This window comes from Arachis stenosperma, chromosome 3 (assembly GCF_014773155.1).
Source record: "Arachis stenosperma cultivar V10309 chromosome 3, arast.V10309.gnm1.PFL2, whole genome shotgun sequence".
NCBI lineage: Eukaryota > Viridiplantae > Streptophyta > Magnoliopsida > Fabales > Fabaceae > Arachis > Arachis stenosperma.
In genome coordinates, this window is record NC_080379.1 from 149,346,029 (window position 1) to 149,366,083 (window position 20,055).

At 32.9% G+C, this 20,055-nt stretch overlaps 1 protein-coding gene and 1 pseudogene across 1 annotated transcript; both read left to right on the forward strand.

The window, feature by feature from the left end:
• The first annotated feature begins 2,728 nt into the window (after positions 1–2,728).
• Positions 2,729–5,200, forward strand: LOC130970186 (pentatricopeptide repeat-containing protein At1g62930, chloroplastic-like). Its single transcript, XM_057896178.1, has one exon. The coding sequence runs from the start codon at positions 2,812–2,814 to the stop codon at positions 4,480–4,482; it is 1,671 nt and encodes a 556-aa protein (XP_057752161.1). The 5' UTR covers positions 2,729–2,811; the 3' UTR covers positions 4,483–5,200.
• A 4,079-nt stretch (positions 5,201–9,279) lies between these two features.
• On the forward strand, positions 9,280–19,674 carry LOC130969163 (APO protein 3, mitochondrial-like; annotated as a pseudogene).
• Positions 19,675–20,055: the final 381 nt, after the last annotated feature.

Genomic DNA, 20,055 nt, shown 5'->3' on the forward strand with positions numbered 1-20,055 from the left:
CCTAACCAAGCATGGTAACCTTCAATGTTGGTCTTTGGAAGATTTCTGAATAGCCAGTTGTTGGAGTCAAAGTATCCAATAGGAATGGAGTCTTGAAAAGTAACAGATTTTCTTTGAGGGTGACCAGGAAAAGCATTTTTTATATTGTTTGCTACTTTGAGAGAGTCAATAGGGACAACGAAAGCTAAATCTACACCGTCAATGGTTAAAGGGAGTAGCACCTGAGATTCCCATATCTTTGATTTTGAGGCCTCTAATTCAGGAGCAAAATCTTTGCCATTTTGGACAACAGGCTTATCACAAATGGCCACTTTAGATGAAGAAGGAGGACTTGTTGACAGATGGTGGCTTGAGGTTGCCATAACAATGCAGATTTAAAAAAATCCAAGTATTGGGTGCCGAGGTTGTCAACGATTAACAAACAAGCTGTAAAGATAGAAAAAAAATAAAATTGAACTTATATGGGTTTAATTTGGTTTAAACAGTAAGCAAGGATTTAACATGAAACAAGACTTAATACTGCTTGCCAACATTCATGAATAAAAAAAAATCCATAAATGAAACATGAAAAAACTCATTATCTACTAGATTGATCATTGTTAAAAGTAAGGAAAATGTGTATATAATCTGTACGGTTAGTCGTGTACCGGACGGTTCGGGTAGTGGTTGGAGTTGGTGGGGTGTGCCTAATTCTGATGGTGCTGGAAGTGGTCCAACCGAGCAACCAAGGTCTCGTTGTGGAGAGATGGGGGGGTGTCACCTGCAAAGACACTCCGACGCTCTAGTCAGTTAGTGCGCAGGCGAAAAGTGGGTAAGTGGTATCTGTGACGTACCTTGGGGGAGGGGTAGGACCCTCCCCATTTATACCGTGTCAGGCATGGGCCCCCCAAGGGTAGAGCCCATTATGATGGAAGCTTCCTACCACAGCTATCCAGGACGCGTGTCCGGGTTGACAGCTGGATGCTTTCTACCCGACCGTTCGGGTCGGGTGGTAACCGGGTCGGTTCGGCTCGTGACCCCTTTTGGGCCGGGTTGTAACATAATCTAAGCAAATCCCTTTGTTTTCTATTGCATTTGTGTAACGTTGTTTCAGAGCATTGCCAGGGATCCTAGAATTGCATTCATCATTAAAAAATCCAATGAAAAAAAATAATGCAAAAGTTAAATTGTTCTTAATTAATATGACCACAAGATAGCAATTGTTTCTACTTACATTAAAAAAAAGTCTAGTTAAATTAAAATAGATCATATTAGTGAACGGGCCACTTACTGTTAGAAAGAAGCTGGCAAATATATACACAAAGAAGTCTGGTAAAGCATCTCCTTCAGCAAAACCTCAAGGATTAGAAGACAGTTGAATCAGCGAAAAGCAAATTGAACCGGTCAAGTTACTGGGTTACTGGGTTATTAGTTTAACCGGTAAGTCACTGGTTGAACCGGTTAACCCGGTCCTATGTAAATAAAAAATAAAAAATAGTAAAAAATTTAAAATTAAAATTTAAAATACATATTTTTACTAACATTTTAAGAATATCTAGCTATTCTAAAAAAATATGAAACAGAAATAATAAGTATTTTGTTAATTTTAATCTATCATAAATATTTTGTTTTGTTTTATATTAAAATAATAATTATTTTCAAATTTTAATAGTTTATTAATTAATTTATATTTATTATACTATTATATACTACAAGTATTTATTAAAAAATAATATTAATAAATATTATATAATTATGAAAAGAAAAAATAAGTAAATTTATAGTTATTGTTTAATAAAAATATAATTAATTTAAAAATAAGTGAGTTTATAACTAAAATTAAAATAAATCAAATAGAAATAAATTATTTGATAAAAGATATCTATATATAAATTATTGTGACTTACTCTTTTTTCATTGAGGACCGGATTTACCGAGTTTGACCGATTTTCACCGCTTCACTCCAGATTGTTATTATTTATATATATACATTTAAAATATATATATATATATAATAAAATAATATAAAAAAAGAGACATATATATATAAAAAATAAAAAATATATATGTTTATATATACTCCTTTTATTATTATAAAAAATAAAATTTTTTTCATTTTCAATCATTGAATGATTTCAAATGAAAAATTTTGGGGCATTATGTTAGATAAAATATAATTTTTATAAGAAAATTATAAAAAAAATAGTTAATTACATGGTGATCTTTCTATATATAATATTTATATCTATTTTAAATTAAATTAGATCATTTGACAGTCGGTTATCTATTTGATTTTTGAAATTTACAAGAGGTGCGGAAACGGTTACGGGCCAATCTAAATTTTTCGCAACAGGTGTATAAATGGTAACTGTCAACTGACATTAAATTAATTAGTCTATAAATAAAACTTTAGGAACACACTGTAAGCAGTTCAGTTCTTCTTAAAAAACATTTAGAAATCTAAAATACTCTCAACCTCTTAGCATAAACACTTATAGTTTACTTTTTTTCAATTTTTATTAATAAAATTCTTCTACTTTTACTTCTCTTTTACGTTCATGTTTCTTTCTTTATCTTTTTTTTTTATTTTTTATTTATTTCAATTTCTACCATTTACTTTGCCACCAATACTTTGCATTTATATATTTATTTGTTAATAAAAATTCCTTTTAATTTTATTTGACATTCGCGTTTTCTTTTAAACATAAACGAAATTTGAGTAAAAGACTACCTCACTCGAATAATTGATGGTACCTGTACCCTTACTCGGGTGGAAGCACTCTTCATTCTTCAACTCAGCGTATTCCATTTTACCATACTCCTATTGCAAGAATGGTGTCAATGTTAAGGTATCGTCTTCAAATCCCAAAGCTCTCTCCTTATTGTGTTCCCCACTCCGCTCTCCGTCTTTACTTCCCTTCAACTTCATCCCTACACTCTCACTCTCACTCTCCCTCTCAGCCCCAATCGCTTGATGAAGCTGTTGATTCCTTCACTCGCATGCTTTCTAAGCGTCCCCCTCCATCCATCATTCAATTCACCAAGATTTTGGGATCTCTTGCCAAGACCAACCATTTCCCCACCGCCATTTCCCTTTTTCAGCAATTGCAAGCCAGGGGAATCGCTCCCAACTTATTTACTTTGAATATATTAATCAATTGTTGCTGCGGCATGGGTCGGATCACTCTCGCTTTCTCTGTATTCGCCAAGATTCTCAAGATGAGTTTTCAGCCTGATACCATAACATTGACTACACTCATTAAAGGTCTATTTCTCTGTGGTAAGGTTGAAAAAGCACTCCACCTTCACGACACAATGCTGGCTCAGGGATTTCAGTTTAATCAAGTCACTTATGCGACGTTGATCAATGGGCTCTGTAAGACCGGACACACATCAGCTGCTATTCAGGTGCTGAGAAATATCCCACGGCATGGGATTGTTCCCACTGTCTTCATGTACAACCCAATTATTGATAGCCTCTGCAAGGTTGCACTTGTAAGTGATGCTTTTCGTTTATACTCTGAAATGCTTGCTAAGGGAATTTCTCCCAATGTTATCACATACAGTTCTCTCATTTTTGGATTGTGTCTTGTGGGTCAATTTAAGGAAGTCATTGATTTGCTAAGTGATATGGTGCTTAAAAACATTACTCCTAATGTTTATACCTATACTACTTTGATTGATGGCCTATGCAAGGAAGGAAAGATCAAAGATGCTAAGAGTGTATTGGCTGTAATGGCGAAATCTGGTGTGAAACCAGATGTGGTTACTTATAACAGCTTAATGGATGGATATTGTTTGGTTAATCAGGTAAATAAGGCAAAATATATATTCAACACAATGCCCCTAAGTAGAGTGTCACTTGATGTTCTAAGTTACAATATCATGATTAATGGCTTGTGCAAAAGTAAAATGGTCGACGAAGCCTTGAATCTCTTTGAAGAAATGCCTCGTAAGTACTTGGTTCCAAACACAGTAACTTACACCACTATTATTGATGGCTTGAGCAAATCAAAAAGGATCTGTTGTGCTGTTGAGCTTTTTGAAAAGATGCTTGATAGAGGTCAACCTGCTGACATAGTCACTTACAATTCCTTGTTGGATGGGATGTTTAGTACCAAACAACTTGACAAGGCACTTATGTTATTCAATCGAATGAAAGAGAGTTGCATTGATCCAGATATATATACATACAACATACTTATAGATGGCCTGTGCAAAAGTGGAAGATTTAAAAATGCAAAAGAGTTTTTTCAAGATCTTTCCATTAAAGGCTATCATCTGAACACAAGGACATACAATATTATGATAAACGGGCTCTGCAACGAGGGCCTACTTGATGAAGCATTGGCTTTAATGTCTGAAATGGAAGACCATGGTTGCTCTCCGGATGCTGTAACTTATGAAACAACTATTCGTGCTCTGTTGGGAAAGAGTGAAAATGATCAAGCGCTGAAACATCTTCGTGAAATGATTGCTAGAGGCTTATTGAAAAGGCAATAGGAGAAATAAATCAACTCAAATTAATAAATTTTCTGTTGTTGTGGAAATTTGTACAGAACTTGGTAAATTTTATACCTATTGATTTGGAGGATTTGGGAAATGCCATGAACTCACTATCACCTTGATTTTGGTTATCTCACTATTATTGAATTAATTTCACACTTGTGTTATCGGCTGATTTTTTAGTCTCTGTTACCAATTACCATGGCTATCTAGTTTTTTTTAATAACGGGTGACATCAATATACAGATGACGTAGGGTGTGCAGTGTGTGAGATAAGCAGTTTAGCGAGGATATGCTCATTTGGATATAACTTTGGAGATTATTCCTTCGCTATCATACATTATGTTTATCTCCAAATATGAACATATACTCTACAATCATCTAATCAATTTGGCACCAATCATTTTGCTTCTCGCATGGACTAAATTTCATATTTCTACCTTGTAGTCCCTTTTTGATTTCGTAGACATTCATGGAGCAGTGAAGTCTGGCACCTATAGAGTGGTGAGTGTTTCTTTTTCTATATTTTCATTCACTTATTTATGCCATGGGTTTTGACAATTTTGTCACTAAAGTTGTTCTCTTTGGTCAGCTGTGGTGTTTCATATAAAAATTGATTATGTTGTGCTTTTATTACCATGAGTTTTATGAAGGGTGTCTATATTAATTCTTAACTGGATATGTTCTAACTGACTTGAATGAACCTCAATTTTTTTCGTTTACTTGGGAAAAAAACCACTACTTATGGGTCATCAAACTACTGTCTGTTTTTGTGATCCATTAGTTTTGTGTTCTTTCTGCAAAATATATCCTGAGATACAAAGGCTTAAATGATGACATCACATTTTTTCCCATTTTGTTTAATAAAATGCATTTAGTTGAAACAAATTGTGTTACTAGGACAGTATATCTAGATCATATGATCTATGTGACTAAGATAGTAAGATACATAAAATGATTTTGATAAACTGCATTTCGTTGAAACAAATTGTTTCAGGAGTTGATTTAGCATTTTAGTTTCCTGTAAGTACCCTGGTCTGTATCTATATATATAGATTAGGACAAAACAAAACAAGATTTCTCAGTTGAAAGAGATAAAGAGGTTATCTCGAGTAACATACATTCATTAGACACTATCTGTCTATACAAATCACCTTCTTAGCTTTTCAAAAATTATATTCCGATGGCAGTTAGGTAAATGTGGTTGGTCCTTTCATGATCTTTCTGTAATTTCCTATTGCATCATTCATTGCAAATTTAGAGCGATTAGGTAGAGAATAAGTACCATTGATTTGAAATTAGTGGAATAAGGGGTGGAAAGGTTATAGGTGCATCTTCAACTATGTCGAGGTCAACTCAAACTATGGACAACGGCTCCATTCCCTCCTCTCCCACAATTCTCTCTGGGTTTGAATGGTCGAAAACTACCTTAGCATGTTATAAGTAAGCCACTTATGTTAATGAAAAATGTTACTTAATCTAACATAGCTAAAGTACCGTTTAAGTCATTAACTAACTTTAAAAATAGGCTACTGGTATCAGAGTCTATGGTGGTTTCTTTTATTTTTATTTTACTCATTTATCTAATTTTGGTACATAAGAGGCTTAAACATCTCAGGACACCTCCTCTTGTCCAGTTTCTTCATCAACACCATTTTTAATTTTGAAGAACTAACAGTTAAAAAAGCAGCAGCAAAAATAAAAGAATATGCATAGGTTGAGGAACTAACATGAAATTTACTATTGACATTAAGACACTTTTCCAGTTTTGAAACAATACAAACTTCTGGTGTATGTACATAATATCATTTTATTCTAAAAACACTCCTGCAACTTGAAAGATAATAATAAATAATAAAACCATACACACCTGTGATTTACAGGTGCAATTTTATTCCTGAAAAATCCTTTCTGCAATTAAAGAAAACCACACACATCTCGCTCCTATAATACAGGTTTATTCATGAAACAAACTTCCACACTTACTGCAGAAATATAGGCCATTTATTCATGCACACTACTACACTCCAGCGAAAAAAGAAGTACCTTCCATTAGTAGTTGCTGCCATGGTGCTATCCACTTATATTTTCATTGTATTCTGGGGGACACTGAAGAAAATTTTGGAAGCAATTAGAGATTGGAAGAAAATTAAAGACAATTATGTAATATCAAAGAAAAGGAAAAAAAAAAAGAGAATTATGTCAAACATTTCCTAGTTCTGTCTCTTGTTACAAAAGACAAATATAAAATTCTTAGAAACATGGTACTTCTATTTTCAAGCACTCAAGCACTCCAAAGCTTTCCTTCCTTACTGTCCTCGTCATGTTATAACATGGACCAATCACAAGCTAAGTTGCACCCCTTATTGTCTATAATATATAAGATGGCTTTCTACCCCAACTCACACACAAGAACCTTAGGCAAGGACACATCCAAGAACATTGAAAAACAAATATCTTCGGCACTGAGGTGGCGTGGAGTAACATTTTCAAGTAAGTTTACGAACCTAAAATTATCTTGATTCTTGCATTAGTGTTCAAATCTTCTTACAAGCACTCTCCTAAGGAAAGGACTGAAACTCAAGACAACAACCTTACCATATTGTGCCAAGGTTAGACCACTTATTTTCCACCCAAAAATAAAATTTTACCTACTATATCATATTCCGAGCTCACTTTCCTATATCACGATTCACGAAACTAACGTATTATATATGCTATATATATTTATGCACTATTTCCATAAAATGAAAAAAAAAAAAGCAGAAAATTATAGTACTCACCAGCAGTTTAACTTTGCTGGGCTGTTTCTTCTTGACCATACAATTAGCATTCTAGCCTATCACTGGCAGTTCCCAAATTTTCAAAAGGACTATTGTTAAACCGTGAATTAGGTGAAATGACTGTCAATTAATATGAGCATTAAGCAAATGACCCGAGGTGTTAAAATGGATGAAATCATGAGTTAATCAGCATTATATGCTTGGGCAGGAGAATTAACTACTACAACTCATCATATTATACCTATGATGTTACCATGACTATCGTTATTAAAATTTTGATAATTAAGAAAATATGGCTAAAATTAAGATTTTTCACTATTTTGTCTTATTTTTTATTTCAAAATAAAAATTAGCAAAAAGTGCGATGGAATTAAAATATAATCTTAATTTTAGTTACAATTTTTAAATGTTATTAAAAATTTTATAATCATATATAAAATTTACTTTTTATAAGTGTGTGCCATGTTATCATATTCATTTTAATGATAGCTACAGCAAAATATATTTGTATACAAACATACTATGTATATATTAAAATTAAATATTAAATCAAAATCAATTATTATGTATTTTTGTGTATAACTCTGTATTGTTTAAATTATTTTTATTGTATATTTTATATTTCATAATATATTTTATGAGGTAATGTCGAATTTCGCCTCTAAAATTCCTAATACTCATCACAATAATTATTGGCTTTTGAAAAAGACCAAATTGGTCCCTAAATTTACAAATCTTGAATCTCCTTCGTTCCTAATTTAACTATTATTAACATAATACGAGCATTAAAGAGCTAGTGTGACATCTCCAACAGTAAGGTGGCATTGCTAAGGTTTTAGTAATCAAATAGGTGTCCTAAATTAGTTAATTGGACTCATTTTGATTAAATGATTTTATATTAGTGTAGAGACTAAAATGATTTCAATTAACTAATTTGGAACACTTATTTGATCATATTCAAGTCTTAGCCATGTTACTATTGAGGTGTCACGTTGGCACTGTAATGTTTCATGTTAACACTATGTTAGCCACAGTTAAATTAGAGACGATCAAAGATTCACAATTTATAGATTCAAAGACCAATTTGATTATTTTTGAAAGTAAGAGACTATTTTGATGAACGTTCAAGAATCAAATTGGACATTATCTTTTTTAGTATATTCCTAGCATGATTGATTTTTATACAGGCATGTGTGTGCATGCGTGCGTTAGTTACACACACTTACATATAAGTCATGTTCGCAGAAGTTGCTTTCTCAAACTGTTTGTGGACAAGGCTATTCATATCACGTAGCAACAGTCTTCATCTATTTAAATTTTTTGTATTATTGCTGTGAATTTTATTATTGATTGGTTTATGAGCTGATTAAAAATATAAATATGGCAGTGGTTGAATTTGTTGAAGGTATAAATAAAGATAGCAAAGATATTAAAAAAACAAGTCAAGAAAACTCAAGATTGGTTAGTTAGAATTGATGTTCTCAAGTGGTTATTGGCTTGCATAATATTTTTGCAGTACATGTATAAATAGCTATGAGTCATCCGGTTCTAAAAAGAGAGATATAGATCATTGCTTTTGTATACACTTTTCTTTCTTATACTAACAAAGAGGCATATTCAGATTACAATAGGTTATTGATTTTTGTTCTGTTTTCTCAAAGGGTTCCTCTGTTGTTATTTGTTCTTCAAGCTATTGCATAGTTCTTCATTTAGTTTTGGCTTCTTAGCAGAGTTGAAATGTTGAATTGGTTTTCAATTGCTGAATTAGTTGAATTGGTTTTGGATTGATTTTGAATCAGTTTTGAATTAATTTATGAATTACAAAATTTTTGAATTGCTGAATTGCTGAATTATTCCTTGGATATAATTCATAAATTATTACTCTTGTGTGTTAAATTAAGATACTATTATAGTAGTATTGACCAATTGAGACTTGTTTGTTGTTAAATTAAGATATTATTGTAGATGACTAATTCAAATTTTAATATTAAGTTATTGACTATTTTATATTTTTTATTTATATAAGACCGAGTCACTGGTTCAACCCGTGACTCACCAGTTGAACCAGTGAACTAGTAGAATGATCAGTTCCGTTCTAACAACTATGCACCCAACCCTAAACCTTTTTTCACAGCAGCACCCAGCCACCATCCACTCCAAGCTCATCGCCGAACTCTTCTCCTCGGGTAGAGGGTGCTGGGGCCGCCGGTGGGGACAAATCGTAGTGCCGTCGTTGCTCAACGTTCCTCTTCTCTCGCCCTATTCTCGTCATCTCTCGGGCCTATTGTCGTCGTTTCTCTTCTCCTACCCGTCACATGAAGGTCTGCGTTGAGCCTGTGGCGCTACCGTCATAGAGAGTTGCTCAGTCGTCGTCGTCGTCGTCCTCTCTCTCTCTCTCTCTCTCTCTCTCTCTCTCTCTCTCTCTCTCTCTCTCTCTCTCTCTCTCTCATATATATATAGAAGGTCTACTCAGAGCTGTTGGCATCGTAGTCTCCATCGTCGTAATCAAGTCATCTCTGTGGTCATTGTCGTCGGCTCTGAACTCATCGTCTTTGTCCTCGTCATCAAGCCTCTATCTTCGAGCCTCCTTTCTCTGTGTACGAGCTCACTTCCCTTCCTCTCTCGCCGTCGGTAAGCACTGTTGCTTCAATTTATGTTGTTGATTTTTGAAATAATGGTTGATGGTTGATTTGAATGATTCTGTTTACTTTTTTGTTGAGTTAATTTGTCTGATTTAGTTTTGTTGATGGGGTACTGTGTTGGGGTTGATGGTTGATTTGAATGGTTGTTAATTTTGTATTCGGAGTTGGGGTGGTTGCTGATGTAATTCTGAATTTAGTTTGGATGCTGAGTTTGGATTCTTTGCATAATTTTTATGTTTTTTTATTCTCTGGCTTTAGATGGTGAATTTTCTATTTTTGAATTTGAAATTTTTGTTGTTGAATACTTGATTAAAAGTCTTTGTTAGAATTTTTTGTGATTCTGAATTCTGTTGTCAATGGTTTGAGTTTTTGTGTAAGTTTGTGTTTTTCATTGTTGCTAATTATTTGATTATCAAAAGTTATTGTTAAAATTTTTGTTATTCTAAATTTTTTGTCGCTAATGTGATGACTGATGCATATTGTTGCTGATTACTTGATTAAAATTGCTGATTACTTGATTAAAATTTAGAAGTAAAAAATATCTCTAACCTTTAATTTGATTCAATTTTGGCTTAACTTTTGAAATAAATTTCACCAACATCTTCAACAACACCCACAATTTCATTGGACTTCTTTTTCTCATTTTATCGCCACCTCTCTAGTCATTATCCCTCACCTAACACTAAAACCAGTGGCAAATTTACGGGGGCTAAGGTAGCCATGGTCCCCCCATTTAAAAAAAATTAATATTATTAGTTTATTATTATTATATAATTAATATATATATATATATATATTAGATTAAATATATTTTAATATATTAACATTCTAAAAAAATTTACATGTTAAAATTTTAATATGTATACATTATAATATGTATTATAATATATTAGTAGCAATTAACAAATAAATTTAAAAAAATAAAAACGTATAAATAAATAAATAATTAAAAGGTTATTAAAAATATAGATTTGTATTAATATAAAAAGTAACAACTATAAAAAAAATTATTTTGACTCTTTTTATGGCAATAGTAACAATTAAATAAATTTTTAAATAATAAAAATTATTAAAATAAAACTTTAAAATAAGATAAAAGATAAATTTTTAGCAGATTATATGATTGTATATGTTGAAAAAGAAAATGCTTCAAAATTTATTTCAGATGATAAATTGATATTTTAGTTATATAAATGACAGAACAAATTTAAAAATACCAAAATCTTAAAGTATGTAGTTGAATATTAATTTTTATATAATATAATTATTAATTTTGACTTATATACTATAAATTATATTTTGTTAATTTTTTATTATATTATTTTAATTTATTTTATATTTAATTTCGCCCTCTCTTATAAAATTTTTGGATCCGCCACTAACCACAACCCAACTACATTTACCCCTCACTTAGAGCCACCAACACCATCACTATCAACATGATCATCATTAACAACTTCACCGGATCCCACCTCCACCCATCAACCATCCCTCCCTTTCCCTCCTCCTTCCCCTTTCCACCCCACCCTTCATCACCTTAAAACTTGGTTTAGTAAAATTTTTATTTTTTGAATTTAGTAAAATCAAACTAAAAATGGTTTTCGATAAGCATAAATATCATAATTGTATTTGATAAAATAGATTTTAAAAGTAAAAAAAAATCATAATAGACATATGTAAAAATGGTAATTTGGATATTTATTATTATATAAGGTTATATTAGACTCTTTAATTTTGATAAGTATAAGTCAATTTTAAAAAGTTCTCCTTTAAATGTTTTTAAAAGTATCCTTAAATTTTTAAAACTGCAAGTATAAGCACATAAAACTTTTAATTTACTAAACACAAAACGAGATGTTTGTGCTCTTCTCCAAAAAGTTTTAACAAACTAAGTTTAGATCTCTACCACTTCCTCCACCTCCTCATTCACCATTGTCACTGAATTTTCACCTTCATTGTCACCACCGTCTTTGTCTATTTTTCTTCCCCATCACAATTTCAACTAACACAACAAATCCTAAATCCATCATGCACACACACGCCCCCACACGCCCACATTTGCGCGCACTTCCGCTCGCGTACATACAGAAGGTAGAAAGAAATCGAACGAATAAACAAATCGAAAATTAAGTGGAAAAGAAATAGTAAAAAAGTTTCGCAGAGAACGCATGCGCTAAAAGAAAAAGTGAGTGTGGTAGAGGAAGGTAGATTAATAGAATATGCAATCTACACTCACTAAGTTGCTAGTATTTTAATTGTGAATAAGATATCATTTTACTTGTAAAGACAGCGAAAAAAAGAAGGAGAAAAAACATTGGAAGAAGAGGATAAAAGGAAAGATTCAATATGGAAGTGAAGAAGTGGAGTTTTTTCATGGAATGTTGATAATGATATTGGTAGCGGGGGACATGATTGTTGGATATAGGGTGTTGGTGGTGGGGTGATATTGTGGTGTATTATTAAGGGTGTGTTTAGGTTATTCGTTTGCATAAAATTAATTAATTTTGTAAAATTAATTTTGATAAAAAAAAAATAAATTTGAGTTAACGTGATATATATTTGATAATTTTTATATTAAAATTGATTATAGTAAAATAAATGTTGTTTAGATTATACTCTTTAAAATTATTTTTAGATGAAAAATTATTAAAAGAGACATCAATTTAAATAATTTTTTTATATACATACAAAATCAGAATACTAACAAAAATAATATAAAAACTATTTATCATGTAAATAAAATAAATACAATAAAAATATGAAAGAGAGTACTATAAATTTTATAATGTCAAACAAAAAAAAATATTCTATAATTTTTCTAGTAGTGTTAATACTCTTTAATTGAATATTATTTTAGACTATAAATTTTCATTATTTATGGTTCTATTGTTACTTATAATTAATTTTTTATTTACTTTTTCTTTTCTTTATAAGATCATAATTTATGTCATACAAAATTTTGATAATAAATATAGTATATAATAATAATTACAATTACAAATTTTATAAAGTCAGAATAAAAAATAAAAAAATTAATATAAAAAAAAATAAAGTACATCAAAGAATAGAAAAAAAATTATACAGATAAAAAATAATAAAAATTTTATAAAACCAACAATATATATTATATAAACAAAAAAATACAATAAAAAGTAAATAAAATTCATATGAATAAAATAAAATAAAAAATAAAAGAATTTCATACACAACATAAATACAATGCAGTACAGGATAAAAAAAAGAATTTATATGAATAAAAAATAATAAAAATATCATAAAAAAGTCAACAACATTCGTCATATGAATAAAAAAATACAATAAAATAAATAAAAAATCATATGAAGAAAGCCAAACAAAAATAAAAAAAAGATTTCATAAAAAATATACATATAAAAAATTGTATAATAAAAAAAATTCATAGAAATATAACATGAGAAATCAGAACACTATACAAATAATATAAAAATATTTATCATATAAATAAAAAATATAAAAATTAAAATATGAAAATGAGTACTAAAAATAATAAAAAAATTAAAATATTCAATTTTCCATGATGGAAATAGATCTTAACGATTTTGATGAAAAAAAAAATTGAAACGAAGAACTATAAAGAAGTAGGAAGAATTACAAAAAACTACTGTGAACGTAATAGTTATTGGTATCCTTTTTATAGAAAAGAATGAAGGGTAGGATTGATAAAAAAAAGAAATAAAATTTTTACCTAATTTTTCAAGATACTCAGCAACCATGAAAGTGAAACGCAGAAGTTACAAATTTTAGCTTCTTCTGAACGTGTGTTCAAATGCAAAATCATTTTTGCGTTCAGAAAGATAAAAATTGCCAAAAATAAAAGTGAAACTTTCAAGAACCTCCCCAACGCCTTTACCAAACACGCCTTAAAAAGTTGATAGTAAGAATAAAGTTGAAATTTATTTCAAATGTTAGGCACAAAACTAAAACAAATTAATTGTTAAGAGTATTTTTAAAAGTTTTCAAAAATTTTATCAACAAAAATATACTTTATCCTATGCACTTAATAAAACAAGTTATTCTACCATTCAACGGATTTTTTATTTAAATAAATAAAATAAATGTAATAATTACCGAAATAAATAATTTAAAAAATATTTACCGATTTAAATTTTCTAGTCTTATCTCGTTTACAGTGTAAACGAGATAAGACACGTCAGCTGCAACGTGTCTATCTCATTTACACTATAAACGAGATAAGGCCTGTCCGCGCCATTAAGTAGAAGTCGTTTACACCGGCAGTCTGGGCCCCATTTTGACTGAGTCAACCTCTTTCTCTCCTCTTTTATCCCTTTCTTACCCTATTTTAGACTGATACGGTGATGGCACGCCAGGTAGGGAACAACGGAGACATCAACAGGATGAACAACACATCGCATTATGCCGGAGCAACCGACTTCGAGGTTAGTTGCGTTTTGTTTGTTTAATCTAAGTGTGTGGCCATTGTTAGGGTAGTCCTGAATTGACAAGAACGTAGTTAAATAGTTTAGTGATAGGTCTCTAAAAGGAATTTAGAACTCTATTTGCTTGTGCAAGGTTGTTATGACTTAATTATTGGTTTGGAACTTTTTTTTTTCTTGTGCTAGGTTGTTAGTATGTATAACGTTCTAATTATGAAAGGTATCCTGGCATATGTAATTTAGAGACATGTGTAGGCTAGAAACATGGAAGTATGTTTTTAATTAGAAGTAACTGTAAGTTAGATAGAAATATTTGTGTTGTATCCATGTTAAGCTGATCTAAACACACAAAAAAGAGTAAGAATTCAATAATGTGCATAAATTTATGATCATCTTTTTATAATTTTATTTTATTGTTCAGAGGTTTCGTCTTTTACTGCCCCGACGAGTGAGCCATACCCTTCTTCCACCGGACGCCATCGTCCCGTATTTGGCTGAAGTTGGATTCAGCGACACGGTGCTACTTAGGGACTTCACTTTTGACAATTCCCTGATTTCGGCACTCGTAGAGCAATGGCGTCCGGAGACGCACACGTTTCATTTCCCGTGGGGTGAGGTCACCATCACTCTGCAGGACGTGGCGTACCACCTAGGCCTATGCGCACACGACAATCCCGTTGGGGGTGTCTCCGTTACTTCGGTAGGTGGTACGGCATGGAGACGTGGGCTATGGTGGAGTAGCTGCTTGATGTCAGGCCTCCAGTGGCGGCACAGTAGGTTGCGTAGAGGAATGAGTCTTTTACACTGAAACTAGTGTGGTTGCGGGATCATGTCCGCCAAATGCTCCCGACCGACGATCCGGAGACTCCGACAGTACGCCAAGTGCTATATTATGTTACTGATCGGAGGGTATCTGATGACAGATAAGTCTAACAACCTGGTGCACATACGTTGGCTACCGCTTCTCCGGGACTTCAGGGAGTGTAGGTCGTTATCTTGGGACTCGGCTGTGCTGGCCTGGACTTACTAGTTACTCTGTTCGGCAGCACAGTGAGGCGTCATGAACAACGCCGGTTGCACTCCGCTGTTGATGAGCTAGATTTATTAGAGATTTTCTCAGTGGTGTCCACCAGATAGAGGAATCTACCAGTATCCGTTGGCTACGAGGTAACTAATGTTTATTTTTTGTATTTGCATTAAATATTGTTATCAATTCATATGGTTTGTTACTTAACAAATTGTATATATTTCCTTTACTGTCAGGTTGGTTGAATTGCAGCAATAGAGTAGGAATCAGCATCAGGTCAAGGTCCTGCATTAGAGGGTTTCGATCGACCGGTTACGGTTCGATGATGTTAGTCATGAAATAAAATATATTATGATTTTAAATACTTGCTGTGTTATAGTACGTTATATTTTCGACAGTTAGATAAATAGCGTATGGTTACTGATGTCGAAAATATTTTTTATTCAATTTGCATGGAGAGTGTACGATGATCCTGCGATACAAGCTCTGTGTCTGTACTGGTTCCTTGAGAAGAAGGAGTGGGAGACCTAGTTGTCAGCCGTCCCGTTAGTCTACTTCAACATTATCTGGTTTCACCACGTTGATCAGGTGAAATGACAGTTCAATGGGAAGCTGTAGGTGCCAGGCACTCCAATAAATCTTGATAGGTGTACATGTCTATGTCATTTACACTGTAAACGAGATCTATCTCGTTTACAGTGTAAAGGAGATAGACGCGTTGCAGCTGACGTGTCTTATCTCGTTTATACTGTAAACAAGATACATGAAATGTTATTTCGTTTACTGTGTAAACGAGATAAAACTAGAAAAAAAATCAGCTATTCAACCCTCTTCCAGAAGTGAGAAGCCTTTTGTAGTCCCTTGTCCCGGTGTCCCCCTATCCCTTCGATTCAGCTATTGCCTCCTTCTCCCCTGTCGTTCGCTGCTCTGCTCCCTCTTCGCTCTTCTCTCTCACTCGGTTTGAAAACTCTTCAGGTTCGTTCTTCTAATTTGTCCGAACACTGTCTACTTTAATCATTTGTTATCTGGCAGCACAACAATTCAGAATAAATATTATTGATACCAATTGATATTGCCCAATTTATTTTATTGTTTTATATGAAATTAAATTCAGAGAAAAAGGAAATCAATCACTCACATAGCACATTTACAGATGTTTAGTATAGTTATGACACTCTTGTTAATAAAATTCTCCCCTCTGATACATCATATATAAATTAAAGCGTTGAAGTGCCAATATTGATTAACCTGTAGAATATGTAGGTACTTGTTACTGTATGTTTCAATTGGATTCTTGTATTCTATGATGTTATATTGGCTTTGGAAGAATGAATTGATGTTCTTCATAAGTTATAGGATAAGGAAATCATAATTATAGTGAAAAAAATTATTATAGTTGTTTAGATAATTCAAGGTAATTTTAATTTTAGTGAAAATATTGTTAAAAAAAAGTACAAAACCGAAACTGAAAATAATGCCAAACCAATCAACCCTAACATTTCCCAATAATGCCACCATATTAAAAAAAATCAGCCTATATAATTTATCAGTGTTCATTTTGCTACTCTTGTGATTTATTAATTTATTTATTTTTTTGGTCATATACTGCTATGATTTATAAGTGTTAGCCTAAATGATATTTTTATTCCACAGGCTTATCATATTACAGGTTCGAGGCCCAAACTAGGCCTAATATTGAGAACCTGACTCCTAAACGGTCTCTAAGATTACTAGCTCCCCTGACAAAAAAAAAAAAAAAAAAGCTTACTAGCTCCGATCACATGCTCCATTTCCCAGTACGGTGGTTTCCACCATTTCCACCGTCAACCATTCTTAACGGAGATGCGTGCCATTGTCATCTCTTCGGAGATAATTTCTCATCTTAAGCGACTACCACACCGCTTCAATGCAACCCTCTCCTTCTCGTCAGAGATTTCACCGCTGGTGGCGTTCGGGGACGACAGAGAATCCACGTACTCTGACGTGCCGAGGCCTTGCCGGAGGAAATTGAAGAGGAAGCCGTACATGACGCCGATGAAGGTGTTGATAGAGAGGGAAAGAAGGAGAGAGAAGCGCGTAAGGCACAGCCATGTAGGGTTCTGGAGGAACCACCGGATAACGGGTTGCTGGTTCCGGAACTCGTTGAGGTGGCTCACCGAGTATATCTTGCTCAAAATTCACTCGTATCTGGTCTGAGTCAACTCGCCCGACTCATTCCCGTGCTGCGCTGCGAGTAAGTTACTATGCATATTTGATTTTTATGTTGACTCCAAAATTTCTAAGCTAGAAACTTTGCCAAATGTTGCAAAATTGAGGAACCAGTTAATTAGGTTTCTGTTAAAATTGATTTTTGATGCAGTAAGAGTTTCAATTTTTTTTCCATTTTACATAATCATTTAATCTTCAAACTTTGGTTATGGATTGTGCAGAACTTATGGTAATGATAGATTATTTTGATTGTCCTAAAGTATAGAACATGTTGCACTTGCTGAGATTGAGCGAATAAGTTAGGAAGTGTATATTTTTGTCTGGATTTGCACTGTGTGATGGATATGTTCTAAGGAAATTTTGTGTTTTGAGTTGCATTCTATGCTTTCTGGTTGTTATCATTTAACATTTAGAGAGATGATGAGAGAAAAAAGAGTGTGATTTATTATTATTATATTTTTTTAGATGGTGTTGTGGTCTTATGGATTGTATGTGCTTCTTTATTTATTTATTTTTTCTTCGTTCGAACTAGGCTACACTTTTACTGGTTTCTCCATATCAGGTTATGCAATGAGGTTCACATTGGTTATGTTGGTCATGAAATTCGAACATGTACTCGACCAAGGAGTGGTTCTAGCCTTCTAGGAGCGCAATGCATGTTTGGAGAAGGAGAGGGGCTCCACATGTGGTCAACTTCCCAAAATGCTTTCATCTTTATGACTGTGCTGGTAAGCCAAGAGTCGGACATGATGAGAGGTTCAGTGTCCCTCGCATCCCTGCCATTGTTGAACTCTGTATACAGGCCGGTGTAGATCTTGCAAAGTATCCCACAAAAAGGAGAACGAAACCCATATACTGTATTGAGGGGAGAATTGTTGATTTTGAATCAGTTGCGGAAGATATTGAAAATAAAATAAAACTTTCTTCTGAAAATATCAAAGCTCTTTTCAATGCATCTCCTGTGCTGGCAAGGCATGTAGAGAATTTCCCAAATTTAGTGATGAACAATAGCAATCTGGATTGGTTGAGTGAGGAAGAACGGAACAAAGTAAGGGATTTAAGTAGTCATACCCTAGAGGCATGGTTTGAGATGATTTCAGGTGCAAAGAAGATGATGGAGAAGTACATTGTGCATACTTGTGGATATTGTCCCGAGGTCCAGGTTGGTCCAAAGGGACATAAGTTGAGAATGTGCAAGGCTTCAAAGCATCAGTCTCGGAATGGTTCAAATGTGTGGCAAGAGGCAACAACAGATGATCTTGTGGGTCCAAATTATGTTTGGCATGTCGACGATTTGAATGGATCTCCTCTGAATAACAATTTGAAGAGATATTATGGCAAGGCTCCGGCTGTGGTGGAACTCTGTGTGCATGGAGGGGCTCATGTTCCAAATCAGTACAAGAGCATGATGAGATTAGATGTTGTCTCCCCAGATCGAGATGAAGTTGACCTTGTTGCCTGATACATCATAACCCCCTTTGAAGTTAGACGATATATTTTCAATCAAGATTTGAAATTCAATCAGATAAGATCTTGGAGTATTGAGTTTGATCAAAGATGAGATTTGGTCCCCGTTGCTATTTTTTCTGTTGTGACTTCTATAGGTCAAAATTCTTGATTGTGGAAGGATCCAGAACTATGGAAATCGTTATGTTATCACACAAAATTTGTAGGCTCCACATAGAGATGTTTTCTAAGAGAAACTCCTTAAGTTACCACACCCCTTATTGTATATTCAAATGCATTTTTGTTTAGTGGATACTCCAATGAAGATTTTATAATAGTCTTCATGTGAAAATGTTTTCTTTTGACCCTTGGATGATGGATTGTAAGATTAGATTTTGATAATTATGATTCTGTTAGTACCTAATTAAATCAAGTTGGTTAGTTGCTGCATGAATCTTCTTGAAGCTCCAATACACCAAGTTTGAATAAGCAAAGTTTGCTACAAATTGGACAACTTATTGATGATCCAGATTATAGTTAGAGGAGTACTATGGGGCAGCAGGTTTTGTGATTTGTAGTAATCAATTAGCTATTATTAGTGTTTAAATGTTGGTCAGATTTTAATGAAAGTGCTGACTTCCTAAACTGTTTCAATATACTCTTCATTTTGGCTAGTAATTTGTTAACAATACTATCCCTATAAACAAAAAAAAAAAAAAAGACTTCTATGTACATGTGTTGTACAGTAGTTATGAATGAGAATGAATATGGTGTAGAAAGAAAAACTCCTTAGCTTCCTATGTTTTTTCTTATAGTGTTAGAGATGAAAATATGAATTTAACATGTTTTATTTGTAATCTTCTTTTATATATATAGATATCCCTGAATCAATTAAACCTAAATAAAAATTCAAATTTACTACAACTATTACAAATAATGAAACCAGAGACAAAAGTATATGGTCCATATAATACTAATAAATATGGTAGTGATGAGACAAAAAACCCTCCATTAAAAACCTTTACTAATGC